The 15843-nt window shown below is 52.1% G+C and overlaps 1 protein-coding gene and 1 long non-coding RNA gene across 8 annotated transcripts in view; one reads left to right on the top strand and one right to left on the bottom strand.

Annotated features, from left to right (window-relative positions):
• Positions 1–1338: 1338 nt before the first annotated feature.
• Positions 1339–15843, bottom strand: part of AQP7 (aquaporin 7) — a 43584-nt gene continuing 29079 nt past the window's right edge. For 4 of the 7 annotated variants that reach the window (XM_032307045.1, XM_032307043.1, XM_032307046.1 and 1 more), the window contains 6 exons: positions 12103–12211; positions 5186–5309; positions 4517–4654; positions 4188–4306; positions 3772–3989; positions 1339–3429 (listed from right to left, as the gene is read on the bottom strand). In XM_032307045.1, coding sequence (XP_032162936.1) covers positions 3159–3429; positions 3772–3989; positions 4188–4306; positions 4517–4654; positions 5186–5309; positions 12103–12211 — 979 coding nt within the window. In that variant the 3' untranslated portion in view covers positions 1339–3158. Of the gene's footprint in view, positions 3430–3771; positions 3990–4187; positions 4307–4516; positions 4655–5185; positions 5310–12102; positions 12262–15843 lie in introns of those variants that run through there. The other 3 variants (XM_032307041.1, XM_032307042.1, XM_032307047.1) reach the window with 3 other exon arrangements.
• LOC116570262 lies at positions 5304–13963 on the top strand. Its single transcript, XR_004277352.1, has 3 exons — positions 5304–7505; positions 7876–8131; positions 13782–13963. It is a non-coding gene; the product is annotated as an uncharacterized LOC116570262 (long non-coding RNA).

Raw genomic sequence — 15843 nt, 5'->3', positions numbered from 1 at the left:
TGGGACATGAGGGTGGCAGAAGGCTGAAGTGGTCAGCAAGGGGGATAGAAGAGGAGGAGCCAGAGCCCTCGGACCCACATACACCTCCCACCTGTGACTTAGGCCTTAGGGTCACTCTGCTCTGGAAAGGCCACCCTTCTCATGTTCACCAGGCCACTGAGGCAGAGAGAGGGAGGCATCTGGCTGGGACTTACAGCTGTGGACTCCTCCCTGGTCACTCCCAGGCCTGATTCGCTGGCTCAGCTCCTCTCACTTTGAGATGTCAGACATACTCAAGCCTCTCCCCTTCATCGCTGGACCCCTTGTCATCAGCACCTTCCACACCTATCACTTCCAATAGCCTGTTCTCATGCTGTGGTTATTTCTTCATCTTTTAAAACATAGGATATATATATATCAGTTATATGTTACAAAGCACAATCATTTACAAACCTATAAATTGACCTCCAACTCCAGAACTAGAAAAGTAATAGTTTATACTACCCAAAGCTCTTCCCCATCTCATCTCCCATTTCTGTCTCCCTGGACAAACCATCCCCCCCCTTTTTTTTTTTAAGATTTTGTTTTGTTTTTATTTTTAAAGATTTTATTTAACCCAATGAGGGGCTCAAACTCACAACTCCAAGACCAAGAGTCATACCTCCACAGACTGAGCCAGCCAGGCACCCCTATCCCTTCTTTTTTTTTTTTTTTTTTTAAAGTAGTTTTATCTGGAGAAGCCTGGATGGCCTAGTTGGTTAAGCATCTGCCTTTGGCTCAAGTCATGACCCCAGGGTCCTGGGATTGAGCCCTATGTCAGGCTCCCTGCTCATCAGGGAACCTGCTTCTCCCTCTGCCCCTCCCCTATCTTGTGCTTGCTCTCCCTCGCAAAAATAAAATCTTAAAAAATAAAGTAGTTTTATCGCACATGTATGCCCAAAGAATATATTGCTTTTGGCTTGTATTTCAATGATATCCCTTGGTGTCATTCTGTATGTAGTCTACTGCATTGCTGTTTATGCCTTCCACACTTTGTCCGTGTTGTTACAGGAAGCTGTCGTGCCTCAGTTTTCACTGATATATCATGTCCTGCTGTCTGTGACTAGGCAAGGTAAGTATCTGCTCCCCTCCTGATGGACATTTGTCTTTGATTGCAGGGCCCAGTGATCACCCACCTTGCGCGCTCCTCAGTCAGGTGCGCACTCCACACCTCCCAGCCACCTCCCAGCCATGCTCCCAGGACGGTTCACTGACCCTTCTTTCACTCTCCCATGGCCCCCGTGGTATCCACACAACCATGACTTCCTCAATCGCCATCTTCAACTCTCTTCTGATCTCCAGACCACATAAAAGGCATAATTGTTTATTGTGCACTTATTCTGAGCCAAGCACTGTTCTCAGCATAGTACACATTTTATTTCATTGAATAGTCACATATACCATTCACAAATGGTAGGTAATACGCGATCCCTTTTACAAATGAGAAAACAGAAGCCCAGAGAGGTGGAATAACTTGCTCAAGATACATACCTCTTACCCCCAAGTCCCACAGGCAACTCAAACTCAACATGCCCACGATGTAACTTATCTTCCTCTCCAAATCAGTTTGTCTCCCATGAACACTCAGGTGGCACATCTCCAGTGCCCCAGGCCCAAGCCAAAAACTGAAGTCAGCCTGATCCCCACCGCATCCTTGCCCACTCCTCCCAATCTGAGCCCAAGTCCTGTGGGCTTTACCTCCTCCGTATCTGGTGAATCCCCTTTCTCCCATCTGCTGCTCCTCCTGGATTATTGCCTCTCACCGCACTCCCTCGCAAGCTCCAGTCTCCCCTTTCCCAGCAGCTTGCACACTGCAGCTCAGGCGGGCTTGCTAAATCTCATCTCACCATGTCCCCAACTCCCGAAGAAAGCCCAGCCTCCTCGCCTCCCTCTCCTCAAACTGCAAAGTGCAGCAACGAACCCCAGAAAGGACAACACTTGCCCTCCACTTGGCTCTGCCTCCTCCTCTGGGAAGCCATCCCTTGCCCCCACCCCACAGCTGGATGGTGAGCCCCCTCTGAGCCCCACAGCCCCCTCTCTGCCACTTAGCTCCTTCCTCATGATTACCCATCCTCATCAGACTGTGATCCTCGAAGGCAGAGGCTCAGCCTCATCCACTTCAGCATCTCCAGTGCCCAGGCAGGGCCTGCACACAGGAGGTTCTTAGGAATTCTTGAAAGGCTAAATGGACAATGACAGGAACCATGGGTGATGCTTTCTGAGTCCCAGAAAGCAGGGTAATTCCTGTTTGATCCCAGAGTGGGTGGGGATGCTGGCTGCCACCTCCCCCCCAAGCCTCTGTGCCTGTCCCCTGAACCCCATGAAGCCATTTCCTGTCCTGCATCTTTTGGAAGAACTTCCTTCTCTGCATCTTCCTTCTGACTCCGGAAAGACTTAGTGTGCGAGAGCTCTGGCACTGGTAGCAAAAAGAAGAAACAAACCCTTCACCTACTTTCAGTCTACATTAGACCTTTTCAAGGTGGGCGGTGGTTTTTCCTCCAAAGGTAAGAACACTGATTCTTAGAAGAGAAAGATGGAAAAATCTTACTCTCTTTTGTATAAAGTACATATATGTATATATACAATACTTAAACACATATAGTATATCTGTGGTATTAAAATGCCATGTGATTAAGAAAGAAAATGTCTAAAAGGCTTCTGAGGGGAGCAATAATGAAAAAAAAAAAAGGGTTGAGAAACTCTGATCTACATGCTTGGGCCTCGCTTTGTCTGGTCTAGGACTAGCCAGAACTGAGGGAGACTAGAGTCCTATCCCAGGGAAGCTCAAAGTATCCCCAGAGCTTACCTCCAGCTAGCTGTTGTCCTCTCCCCAAAACCATCCCTCCCCTACCCTATGCCTCGAAGTCCACCATTCTGTGTCTGGCATCCTTTAATCTCCTGTTCCTACTGAGGCCATAGGTCAGGTCTTCCCCCATTCCACCCCAGTTCCCAAAGCTGGAAGGAGTTAGAGACCTCTCAGCTCTGTGCTCCAGCCTGGGGCTACTGCATAACCCTGGAGTTCCTGGAAGAATCCAGTAGGGAAGCCCAACCACAGGAGGTACCCAGGAAGTGGGGGTGCCGCTGTGTTGGACAAGGCTTTCTTTATTGGAGTGGGGGGATAGGGTCACAAATAATCTTTCTTAGAATTGCTCCAGGAGGATGGGGTCACTTAAGGGGGCAACAGTTCGGACTGTGGGAGACACAGAGACAGGGGTGAGGGGAGAGGTCGTGGCTGGGTTTGGCATGGTCTTGGGCAACACAGGTATTCTGCGGTCTTCAGACATCATGGAGTCCTCCAATATGTGGGGCCTCCGTGTGATGGTGGAGCCAATGAAGACCAAGTAGATGATGCCACCTAAGTAGGCACCTAGGAACGGTGCCACCACCGGCACCCACCACCAGTCCTGGGCCCTGCAGGCAAGAGGCAGAGGCCTGCTGAAGGCACTGATCCCCAGCATAGTGCCCATGTCCACTCAGGCTGAGACAGAGAGTAGGGCCTGAGAGTCGAGGAGTGACCCCCGTTCTAGCCTTAGAGTTGCCCCTGAGCCTGTCCTGGGGCAGGACTGACATTCAGTCTAAGAGCAGGATCTGCATTGGTGCTCATCTGGGGGAAATGGGGTCCCACACCTGTCTCCCCAGGCCACCTGGGAGCTCGGCAGGACTCTCCCGAGCTGCTCCTCACATCACCCCCACCCCCCGGCATGCAGGGTGCCCCCAAGAAACCGTGCAGGAGTGGACTGGGCAGGGCAGTACCTGAAGACCTGTATACCCCAGCCAGCAATGTAAGTGAAGAAGCGGGGGGGCAGGTCCCGGGATGGGTTCATGGCATATCCTGTATTCATGCCCAGGGATATGCCAATGACAACAACGAGGATGCCGATCACCAGGGCCTGCGTCCCTTGCAGCGCTGGGTTGTTCTCCTTGTCCGTGATGGCGAAGAGACATAGCTGGAGCAACCCTGTCACCAGCACCTGGGGAGCAGACACCGTGGGAGCCCCCCCGGGCCCTTAGCCAAACCACAGAGCTTCAGCAGTGCCCCCAGCCCCAACCCACAAGCAGAGAGCGCAACCAGAGTTCTTGTCCTTTCTCCTGTGAGGGCTGCCTGCTAGGTGGGGGGGGGGGGGGGGGGGGGGTGGCTGGAGGAGGGGAATCCATGCGGGGCCACTGACCTCATCCAGGAAGCCCCTCCACAGCGTTGAGTGGTCAGGAAGGTAGGTGGCAAAAATGCTAGCGGTGGCTTTGGGGCCAGTCACTGTCAGACGTCCGCCCGAAAATTCGATAATGGCTGCTGTGGAGACACAGACTGAGTGTCAACCTGCCACCAGCTAAACCCCACTGGAGTCCCAGGATTAAGGCTGTAGGATCCAGGGCTGGGGAGCTCCTCCAAGGCTTTCTCTCCCAGATGTTTTCACAGAAGAGGACACTGGGGTTGGATCTGCCCATGTTTCAGAGGACGAGGCTGAGGCCAGAGATGGACAACCCAGGGCAGGACACTCACTGTAGAAGAGGCAGTAGATGGTGGCAGCAGCCAGGAAGGAACCCAGAAACTGACCCAGGATGTACACAGGAAACTTCTTCCATGACATGCGGCCTAGTGCACAGTTGGTGAAGGTCAAGGCTGCATTCATGTGGGCCCCTGCAGGGAGGGGCAGAAGTGTCAGAGGTGTGAGAACAGAGACAAACAAAAATAACGCACAATATGAGAGCAGGGCGCCTGGGTGGCTCAGTCGGTGAAGCGTCTGCTTTTGCTCAGGTCATGATCCTGGGGTCCTGGGATTAAGCCCTGCATCAGGCTCCCTGCTTAGCCTAATAATAATAATAACAGCTAGTATTTATGGAGTGGATTCATTTAATCCTCACAAAGACCCCACGAGGCAAGGACTACCATCCCCATTTCACCATTAAGGAAAGTAAGAGACAGAAGTTAAAGAACTTGCCTAAGTTGACCCAGCTAGTAAAAATGTGGGGCCTGGGGATGCTTATGAAGATTCTAGATTCTGGGCAGAGAGGGTCAGAAGAAAGGGGTTCAGGGTGTTCTCCCTCCCCCCAGGCCAGTGAGTATTGGGTTTGGGTGGACTTAAGAGAAGGGGCTGCCTGGAGGTAGGCAGGAAGAGCCTGCAGAGGACACCTGGCCTTGCTGATGAGATGGGGCCCCGGCATCACTCACCAGAGATGTTCCCTGCCATGTGCACTCCCATGGTGACTCCGAAGCCAAAACCCAAGTTGACACCGAGGAAGCTCCCAAATTTACCTCCTAGAACCATATGGGCCACGGAGCCAAGGCCAAACACCTGCAAGGGAGGGCCTCTGAGGGGATCACCTGCACAGAAGCCCCAACCTCACAGGAGGACTCGGGCTCAGACTGGGTTCCTCAACCCTATGCCCCAGGCCACCATGTGTTGCTGCTGGAGACCCACTGTCATGCCCTCTTCCTCCAGAAATTTTCCTCCCTGACTTTCCTTGACGATGCGACCAGCGAGAGCTGAGTGGGGCTGTACAAGGAGCTGGGAGGAAAAGTGGCAATGTGAGGGGCTCTTAAGGACACATCCAGGCCCCTAGACCCCAAGCCCACCTGATGTTCACGGTAGGGGTAGGGCTTCAAGGAGGGCATGGCCGGTGTGGATAGAACCCCTCAGAGTATCTTATACTTCAACCTAACCTGCAGGAAGTTTCTTCAAGGGATCTTCAAACTTCTGGCCTGGACTCTGCCAGAACCCCAGCCCCTACACACATAGTGGCCCCGGGAGCCAGGGGCCTCCTTTGCCTTCAGCAACATTTCCAATGCCCTTGGGTGTCATTTCTGAACTTCTTGCCCTTGCCCATCGTTAACTGTTATATCGCCTCAGAAAATAAACCCCACTGATCCCCTTCACAGGGAGATTAGAGGCCTGAAGCTAGGCCCTCACTTAACCTCCTGCAGCTCCTACTGGAATCTATATCTGCCTTCCCCTTTAGCTCTGGTCCTGTGCCCAGCTTCTCTATCCCTCTCCAGTCACTTCCCTCTTTCCTGTATCTTCCACCCTCCCCCTGACAGCTCCCAGAGGCTCGGGTCTCTTCCTTCCTGCCATGGACCCCTGGACACCCCCTCCCTGTGTGATCCAGGGTCTAGGAAAGACACACTGGCTGGCTCCTTGATCCCTTCCTTAAAGCTCTCCCTCTTCAATCTGGCTCCGGCTTCCACATGTCACAGACACCAAAAGTCTCCCCAAGGACTCCAGTCTCCTGATTTCCTCATGATCTCTTCAGACATTGTCTTACTTGATTTTGCTAACTTTGACCTTCTTAACCACTCTGGGCTTCTGGAAAGTCCCCTTAGCCTCCATGACATCTCTGTCTCCTCCGGTTTTCTCTTACCTCGGCAGCCTCCCTCTCTGCAGTTCCTTCCCACATTCTTCTTCCTTCATCTGCCTCACGAATATGGATGACTCCAGAGCTCCATCCTTGACCCCTTTCATGTCTCTCTCCCGTCACTCTTCCTGGGCCTTCTTACCACGTCTATGGCTTCAGATATGCCTGATGCACTAAAATGCCCAAAACCTCCACCTAGGAGCTAAATCCCTATCTTCAAGTACCTGCTGGGAACCTGGGTTTGTCAAAGGCATCTACGGGTTTTTCAAAGGTTCTATGTTGAAAGCTCACCATCTCCCAGAAAATGTGATCCTCATCCTATCCCAGTCAGCCAAGCCAGAAACTTAGAAGTCACAGGTGAGAGCTTCCTCCCCCTCATCCCCCACACCAGTCAGCTCTGCCTTCATTCTATCCAGATCTCACCCAGCCTCCTCCTTGCAGCCAGAGTGACATTTCTAGCAGAAAAATTTGATCGTGTCTGCCCTTGTTCAAACATTTACTGGCTCCCCTCCATTTCTAGGATAAAGTCCAAACTCAGTAGGGCACCATTTAAGACCCTGTATAATTTTATCCCTTCTGCCTCTCAGTTTCCGATCTGCTCCAGTGTTCTCTATGTTCAGCAGCAGTATTACTACTAAACCATAATCACCACTTATTGATCACTTACTGTGTGTGAGGCACTTGTAAGCAAGTTGTATCTATCACCTCCTTTAACCCTCACACCACACCAGCTTGTGTGTTACGTGCTCTTCTTCTCCCCATTTGACAGATTGTTAACCAAGTCCTAGAGAAGTTGAGCGGCTTGTCCAAAGCACACAACCCGCATGGGGTGAACCAGGATTCGAATCTAGGCAGTCGGCTGCGCCAAACAGCCTCACACCAAACAACCACACTGCTCCCTGCGTGCCTTGTTTTTGAATGATTCTGTGGTTTTGCATGTGCTGTTCCCTCTGTCTGGAGTTCCAGATGCCAGATTCTGAAAACTCGTCATTCTAAAGCCACACCTGGAAAGCACCTCCTTTGAAAATTCCCTGTGCTTTCGATACGCTGTCTCTGAGGAACCTATAGATATCAAGGCTGCTGGAAATGGAAGTCTAGATTCATCCTCCAATATGATGGCCACTAGCTACACGCAGCTTGTAAGTACTTGAAATGTGGCCAGTCCAAATTGAGACCCACGCTAAGTGTAAATAAAGTACATGCCAGATTTCAAAGACTTAGTAGGAGAAAGAGAATGTAGAATATCTTATTAATAATTTTATATTGATTACATGTTGAACTGGTAATAATATTTTGGCTATATGGATTAAATGCAATAATTTTTTGAATTAATTTCACCTGTTGCTTTTTACCTCTTTAATGTGGGGACTAGAAAAATTTTAATTACAATTCGAATTTAATTACATTTCGAAAAAGAAAGCCTAGAGAATTGTGGACATGGGAGCTCTAGCTGAGCCTTCAGGGAGGCTGAAGGTAAGAGGATGGTTGACTGTGGGCTGCCCCATGTAGGTTGGCGTCAGAAACCCCAGATGGAGCAGGTGTTGAAATGGAAGAGGAACAAAGGGAGAACGTGCCCTGGACACGAGAGAGCAGCAGAGCTTCCCAGGAGGGTGTGGTCCCCAAGGCCACATGCAGCCTCCAGGTCAAGTGCATGAAGGCCTGAAAAGCATCCCTCTGGATGTGACAATCCGGCAGTCCTTCGTAATGTGCTCAGCACGGCATCATCAGGCCATGGGAACAGAAACCGGGTCCCAGAAATTGAGAGGTAAGTAGGTGGTGAAGAAGAGCTGAAGGGTACCAGTGCAGTCATCTCTTTGAGAACCTGCCTGAGGAGGGAGGGAGGGAGAGTGTGGTCACTGAAGGGGCTCACAGGGGAAGGGAGGAATGTTTGGTGTTGTGCCGGTTTAAGTAGAGAGACTTCAGTGTGGCAAGGCTGGGAGACGGAGAGGCTCTGCCTCAGGATGGAACAAAGTACCTGAGTGGACTGGAGGCTGGGACTCGTACCGGAGTGGGGGGTCCTCCATGAAGGAGGACCCCCGCCCTCGCCAAGGAGGGGATATGTGGATGTGCAGGTAAGTGGAGCCTGGTGCTGCAGGGACAGGTGGGTGAGGAGCCAGACGCAGGAAGCCTGCCTGATGGTCTTCTCTGTCAAGCTAGCAATCCAGCCATTTGCTGATTTAAAAAGGGCAGGGGGGCAGAGTACAGAGCAGCTCTGGGAAAACCTGAGAATAAGTGGAATTGCCTGCATAGGGTAGGGGACAGAGAGTTGAGCAGGGCCACGTAGGTCCCCCAAGGGCTCTAGAACAGGTGCAGGGGAGCCCAGACGCAGGAAAACTTAGGCCAAGGGGAGGATGAGGCAGGAGAGGACAGGAACAGATGGGGCAGGGCGTAGGGTGTGAGGCCAGGATGGGCTGACAGGAGGTGCGGAGGCTGGAGCACACATGGAGGGTCTGAAGACCGAGGGTCCACATTTCCAAGCAGGAGGGCAAAACCATTTGCTAAAAATAATGAATGAGTCACTAAACCCCACATGATCTCCTGTGTCAAGGTTGCCAACTGGCAGCCCATGGGCCAGTCTATCCAGAACAAAGGTTTTGTTTGGGTACCTTGGTTTTGACCACCAAAGAGAGAGTTTCAGGCTCTCTTGAAAAATCAGAAGCCCAGGCAACGCTGGCCTGCATCCTGCCCTGTGTGGCGACAGTCTGCTGGGCTAGTGGCAGAGACGCCTTTGCGCAGGCCGGCACTCCGCCGCTTGCCACAGTCCCCACCACTCTGACTTCACTGTCTGGTCCCCATGGCGTGTACATTGGCAACTCCTCCCTCTCTGGTTCCTGTCGACAACTGCTTTTCCAGGGCCCTAATGGCCCAGCTCCTCCTCTCCATGGTGGGTGGATGTGGCCCAGCCCATTCCAGTCCCCATCGCCACAAGGCCGGTCCTGAGCACAGCACTCTGGGAGGCTCCGGAAGAACAGTCCACTTCCCTCATCCTGGCTGCAGTAAATGCGGCCCAAGGTCACACCAGTTTTTCTGGAGAAACCTTTGCCCTGATGACTCATTGAGCTTCCTATAACCAAAAAAGCCCCCACTTCTCGGCACAGGCCCAACAACTGCAAACAACAACACAATGTCCTATATGAGCTTAAACCTCAGAGTTCTTTTGTAAGTGTTATTTCCCTTCCATCCTCACAGCAGATCTGCCTGGCAAATGTTTCTGCTCCTGTTCTACAGATGGGGAAATTGAGGCCCAGAGACTACCAAAAGCCTGAAAGTAAGGGCCTTACCTCCGCTGGGGGAGAATAAACAAGCCAGAGTGTTGTAAATCCTGCCACAGTTAAGCTAAGGGATAGAGAGTATAGAAACTAAGGGTCAAGGCTGTGATATTAGGTTGGACTGGATTTGATCTTAACTTAAAATGTGACGTTGGACAAGTAACTTAGTCTCACGGAGTCTCAGTTTCCCCACCTGTGAAATGGGGATAATAATAGAACCTCCCTCGTAGGAAGAGCACAACGCTTTGCTGTGCGGATTTGAGAAGATACTATATGTAAGGGGCTGGGCATCATCGCGCCTGGCATACAGCTCAATAATAATCTCAAAAAAGGGAAGAGAAACAGGGACATGGGAAGGCATCAGTGCATGTAAGTGGTGCCGGCTTCCCGTAAGAGCTCTCTGAGGAGGTGCCCTCTCACCTCCATGGTTCCAAGGTTTAACAGCCCTCACGAGGCTGGAATGTCTTGTCATAAATGAATGACTTTGCCCTGGATTAAGGCTGGACACCATCCAGTTACTGTCCTCACTGCTCAGGAGTCAAAACAGGAAGGCAAGTAATGGGGAAAGGGAAAAGCACAGGAGGCAGGGAGGGGAGGGCAGTTGAGAGCACGTGTCACGACAGAGACCAGCACATATGTCCTGCATGTGTACTGGGTGTCTGCCAGCTTGATGTTAGTGTCACGTTTACTGACGAGGAAGCTGAAGTTCTAAAGAGTCAAGACGCTTGCAAAAGATCACACATTGAGAAGACAGCAGGACTCAAACAGCTCCACAGCCCATGAAGGTCCCATTCAACAACATGCTTAATAACTGACAGGACAGGGGCGCCTGGATGGCTTAGACAGTTGAGCATCTGACTCTTGCTTTCAGCTCAGATCATGATCTCAGGGTCATGGTGTCAAGCCCCGCATCAGGCTCCAGCTCAGGGGTGGAGTCTGCTTGAGAGATTCTCTCTCCCTCCCCCTCTGCCCCTGCACCCTGCTCATGCGCTCTCTCTCTCTCAAATAAACAGAGAAATACATAAGATCTTTACAAAATAAAAAATAAAAAACGAGAAGACAGACTCAGCCGCGGAGAGACCAGCTCAGGTCCAGCTGGTGACTCAGTGGCAGAATCAGGATTCTTAGGTCCAGTGTCTCCTACACTGTGGCTCGATGCACACTCACACACATACTACCGGTAATACTTCCTCCTGTGCACACACATAACCACATGCACTCAGGCGCTCTCGTACTCTCTCACCCCCACTTCCATGTTGGCTTTCCTTCCCAGAGCTGCCCCTTCTTTTCATGGACTTGGGGCCTCCATGAGATTCAGACAGGGATGGCTACAGCTTCAGGGCAGAGGCAGACTGCTGTAGGTGGAGGGGGGGTGGTTTCTAAGAAACCTCACATCCCACCTGCAGTCTGGTTTCTGCCCCATCAGCCAGTAAAAGAGCCCTTGTGGAGGTCCCCGGTGACCTCCATGTTGCTAATCCCTATAGTCCCTGGCCAGCAGCCACTTTCTCTGGCCTGTCTGCAGCCCCCCACTGCTGACCACGCCCTCCCTGTGGACCCTCCTTTCTATAGCAGCACCCCCTTCTCCTCCCACTTTTCTGGCCACTCCTCTTTAGGGTTCTGTCCTCAACTTATTTTTCTCTTTCTGTGAACTCTCACCGGACACTTTTATAACCACCATCCATATTCTGATGAGCTCTAACGCCTTACTTGCAGTCCAGGTCCCTCTCTTGAGCTCCCAGACCTCTATATCCAAGCTCCCAGACACCTGGCACCTCACCTGAGCACACCCAAACTGACCTTGCTTCTCACCCTGAAGTGGGCCCTGGGCTCCAGAGTGGCCTCCTCAGCACTTACCCTCATCTGCTGCTTGCAAAGTCTTGGTTCCTCCACAGCTCCCTCAACTGTGTGCTTTCTCCTCCATCCCTGGACCAGTCATCACCCTCTCTCTATCCTAGGTCAACAGCCTCCTAACTGCTTTTCCTCCCATCAGTTCTGCCAGCTCTGCTAAGGCTCACACTGCATCCCAGACACCTTCTAAAATCCAAATGTGAACACATCACTCCCCAGCTTGAAAACCTTCCGCACCTCTTCATGGCTCTCAGGATTCTCAAAGCGTGGTGCTCAATGACACTTCTCTCTAATCTCTGTACTCTTAGTTTCCCTTCTCTCCAGTTCCAACCATGCCCCCTGACACCTGCACCCCAGCCCATGGTTTTGTTCTTTCCCCACATACTATGATCTCTTTCTTTCCCAAAAAGATGGCCAGGAAAAGAGAGCTCTCTCTTTACTTTCTCATGCTTCTCCTTGAGGAGCCCAGCTCCAAGGCTGGAGAAGGGATAATGTGACCCAGGGGTCAGTGGTGGGGAGGGGGTCATGGATTGCTTTCACCGAGCCCCACCCTCCTGAGGTCCTGAGGTTCCTTTCCCTCCCTCAGAACCCACCCACCCCATGCCACCTACCCACTCACCATCATGACATACGTGCTCATGAACTCGGCCAGGAACTCTCGCACCATCTCCTTCTGCATGATTGCTTGCATCCTTGTGATTACCGTGGGCGATGAGACCATCTTGGAGCTGCAGGTGGACATGGAGCAGCAGCCCGAGCCCATGGGCAGGAAAGAGACTCGAGTGTACTTGCTGCCATCGGCCCTTTAGGTCATGGCTGAGTTAATGGGTAACCCAGAGGTTACCCACACACACCTCCTCTTGCCCAGGACAGCTGGTAGAGCTGGGATGAGAGACGACTGAGAGGCACAGGAGTGTGGAGAGGGACTGGTGCTAGATGGCCAGGCTAGGTCCCTTCTTTCTGGAGGGGACTGGACCAGTGGGAAGGGTGCACTAAAGAGGTCATTCTGCAGAGAAGGTAATGGGGAGCCGAAAAGTGCCATCTGCGGTGCCAGTGAGTCCCAGAGGAGAAGCAGATCGGAGAGGGCAGGCAGAAGAGGGGGCTCAGCTGCCCGTCAGTCCGTCTGCCTGCCTGTCTGCAGGAGCCAAAGCTTTGAGAACACAGGCCAGGCATCAGGCAGGACTTGTTAATAGCGAGGCACTTTGCAAACACAGGGTGTGGCAGAGTCCGCTCAGGGCTCCTTAAACACTGAGGCCTGAAACTTGCATCAGGTTCTGCCAGAGGGGAAAGTATCTGCGAAGTACAGCAGGCTCGGCAACCAGGTTGACACAAACAGACTTCTGTGCGCGAATGAAGGAATGAACAAATGAGAGAGGGAGGGAGGCAGGGAGGGACTGGGTCTTCCCCTCTGTTGTATGCTCACCTGCCCAGCACAGGGCCAAATACAGAGCAGGTGTGCAATAGATATTGTCCACTGAATAAAAACTGGGGAATTTATCTGTTGTACTCTCCACTAGATCCCCAGAATCTCCTACAGGGCCTGGCACATGGTATATGCTTGACAAATATTTGTTTAATAAATGCATGGTTGGATGAAGAGATAGACCAAAAAATGAGTTACGGGTCCCATCATCTGTTGGGGGTGGGGTAGAGAGTTCTGGTTTGGGGAAGGAGATGAGGTCTGGAGGCTAAAGAGGAGGAGGAGGGGCTACAGAGCCCTCTAAGTGTGGCCTTAGTGCTTGTCAGACTGGTGACCCCGCTCCTAATGAATGCCTGAAGCTGACCCCAGCCCCTCAACTGCCTCCTCCTCCTGGGATAGCAACATCACCCCCACCGCACCCCAGGCTTCCCGAGATTTCTCCAGCCCTACAGCAGCACAGAATTAGTAAAGGGAGTAAGAATCGTAAATCAGGCATGAATAAAACACCTTCCATTTTCCTGGCTGAGACCCTGTGTTTAATCTCACCCACCCGGGTCCTTGCTCTGTCCTCATCCCAGGAAAATAAACCAAGGGCTGAGCATATGGAGGGGTATATAGAGTCAAGGGACAATTTACCAATGTCCATCCAACTCCAGCTCCCATGCAGCATCTTGGTGGGGCACGGGAGGGGGGGGTCTCTTTGCCCCTGTTACCAGCTTCTCAGCCCTGAAGAAGGGCCTGTGAGTAGCTTGAGGCAGGTAGGTACCCAAGATGGTCCTGGGAAAGTACCACGGAAGTAGTGGAGAGGTGTACGGAGCAGGAAGCCAAGGACACCAAGAGAACTTTCCAACCGTCGCCCCTTCCTCCTCACCACACAGCAGGTGAGACACAGTAAGCAACAAATCAACCAGCCACTCACCCAGAGACTTATCAAATGCCTACTACAATCAAGCACCGTCATAGAAAACATTGTCAGGACCCCTGCTCTCAGGAAGAAAAACTCTCAAGAAGAAAAACAGTGAAGTAATCACTATAAAGCATGAGGAGTGTTGCCACAGGCGAAAGGTGGAAACAAACGACCTCGAGGAGGGGCGTGGGAGGGTCACCCAGGGAAGAGGAAACGGGCTGAGAATGGAAGGCTGGCCCGATGAAGGAGCATCCTGGGAGTCAGGGGAAATTGGGCCTTGGAATGGCATGGCAGAGGCTTGCTGCTAAGACAGCATGTAGACGGACTCCCCGAGGATGGGCTGGCAAGAGAGAGAGAGAGAAAGTAGCGTGAGGTGGGCAGAGAGGGCACAAGGCCAGACGGCGGAAAGCCTCAGGGCCAGAAGCCAGTCAAAATGACACACTTCGGGGACGCCTGGGTGGCTCAGTTGGTTAAGCGGCTGCCTTCGGCTCAGGTCATGATCCCAGCGTCCTGGGATCGAGTCCCACATCGGGCTCCTTGCTTGGCAGGGAGCCTGCTTCTCCCTCTGCCTCTGCCTGTGCTTGCTCTCGCTTCTTTCTCTATGACAAATAAATAAATAAATAAATAAATAAATAAAAATGACACACTTCGTGTTTGGCTGAAGAGGGAAATGGAGAGGGAAGAGCCAGTGATGTCCTCAGGACGTGGAGAATGACAGCAGAATGACAAGCGAGCAGAGGAGATAAGATGCAGGCTTAGGCAGGGCATGAGGAGTCCCTCCGGCTGTGTGGAGTTTGAAGAGCCTCCTGGACATCTAGGTGGAAATGGCCGGTAATGTGGAGGCAGCTGGTAGTGTCTTATTTACAGACACACGTCCGGAGATCACAGGTGGTCATTTGATCCTTGGGCAGAGATGAGATAGCTCAAGGAAAGGGTGCAGAATGAGAAGAACCAGCCTACAGCCAAGAAGCTAATGGCCAACCTGATCATTATCTAAGCACCTGCCTACAAAGGAGCTAAATAGCTAATAACTCACCAACCAACCCTTCAACTAACTACTTATCTAGCAGCTTGGCCAGCTAACGGAGTCTCCTATTCCCCAGCTCATTTAATGACCTAATCAACCAACCACCTGTAAGCCAGCCGGGCCCCAGCGGTCCGTGTACAAACCGAGTCTCCACCCTTGGATCACTCATCTAGTGGGTCTGATGGTTAACAGCAGCGCCATCAGAGCCGAGAGACCAGGGGTGGGAGGTGAGGCCTGCAGAGACTTCTGAAGAGTGTGGGCAGGTGGTGGCCTAACGTGCCTGTAAGGGAGGAGGGTCGAGGGGGAAAGAATGGTGGGAGTGAGCAAGGTCTAGATATTTTAGGAGATGTGACCTGATATAAGGCATGGGGAGACAGAAGTGTCAAGGGCAGGGTCTTGACCTCTGGCGTGAGCAGTGGAGAAAGGGATCCTGGGCTGAGCTGAGGTCACAGGAAGAGGAGTGGGCTTGGGGTATGGAGGCTGTTTTCAACTGGGATGCCAGTGGAGCTTTGGAAACAGTGTCTAAGGCCCCAGAGAGAGTCCAACACAAAGCGGGGAGCCATTCATTCTGTCTGTCCAGGAGTGCAGAGACAAAACTCTCTGCTCACACAGAGCTGGCAGGCAGCGATGAAATGTAATAAGTACATTAGCGTACTCTGGGGGTAGTGCCTGGGTGGCTCAGGCGGTTAAGCGGCTGCCTTTGGCTCAGGTGGTGAATCCCACATTCAGTGTCAGTGTCGGTGCTCTGCTGAGAGCCCGCCTCTCCCTCTCCCTCTGCCCCTCCCTCCAGTCCGCTTGTGCTCTCTGTCCCTCTCTCCTAAATACATTTTTTAAAAATATTAGAAAGAAAGGAAGGAAGGAGGTAGGATGGCCTATGGAGAAAAATAGAGCAAGGAAATGGGGTGGGGTATGATTTTAAGTAGAGCAGTTGGGGAAAGCCTCGTGGAGAAGGTGACAGAGAGGAGGAGGTGAGGGAAGAGCACTGCAGGCAGGGGGATCACCGAAG

This window comes from Mustela erminea, chromosome 12, assembly GCF_009829155.1.
Source record: "Mustela erminea isolate mMusErm1 chromosome 12, mMusErm1.Pri, whole genome shotgun sequence".
In the NCBI taxonomy this organism is placed as follows: Eukaryota; Metazoa; Chordata; class Mammalia; order Carnivora; family Mustelidae; genus Mustela; species Mustela erminea.
Note: the sequence above shows the minus strand (reverse complement) of the source record. Positions and strands in the feature narration are given on the sequence as shown.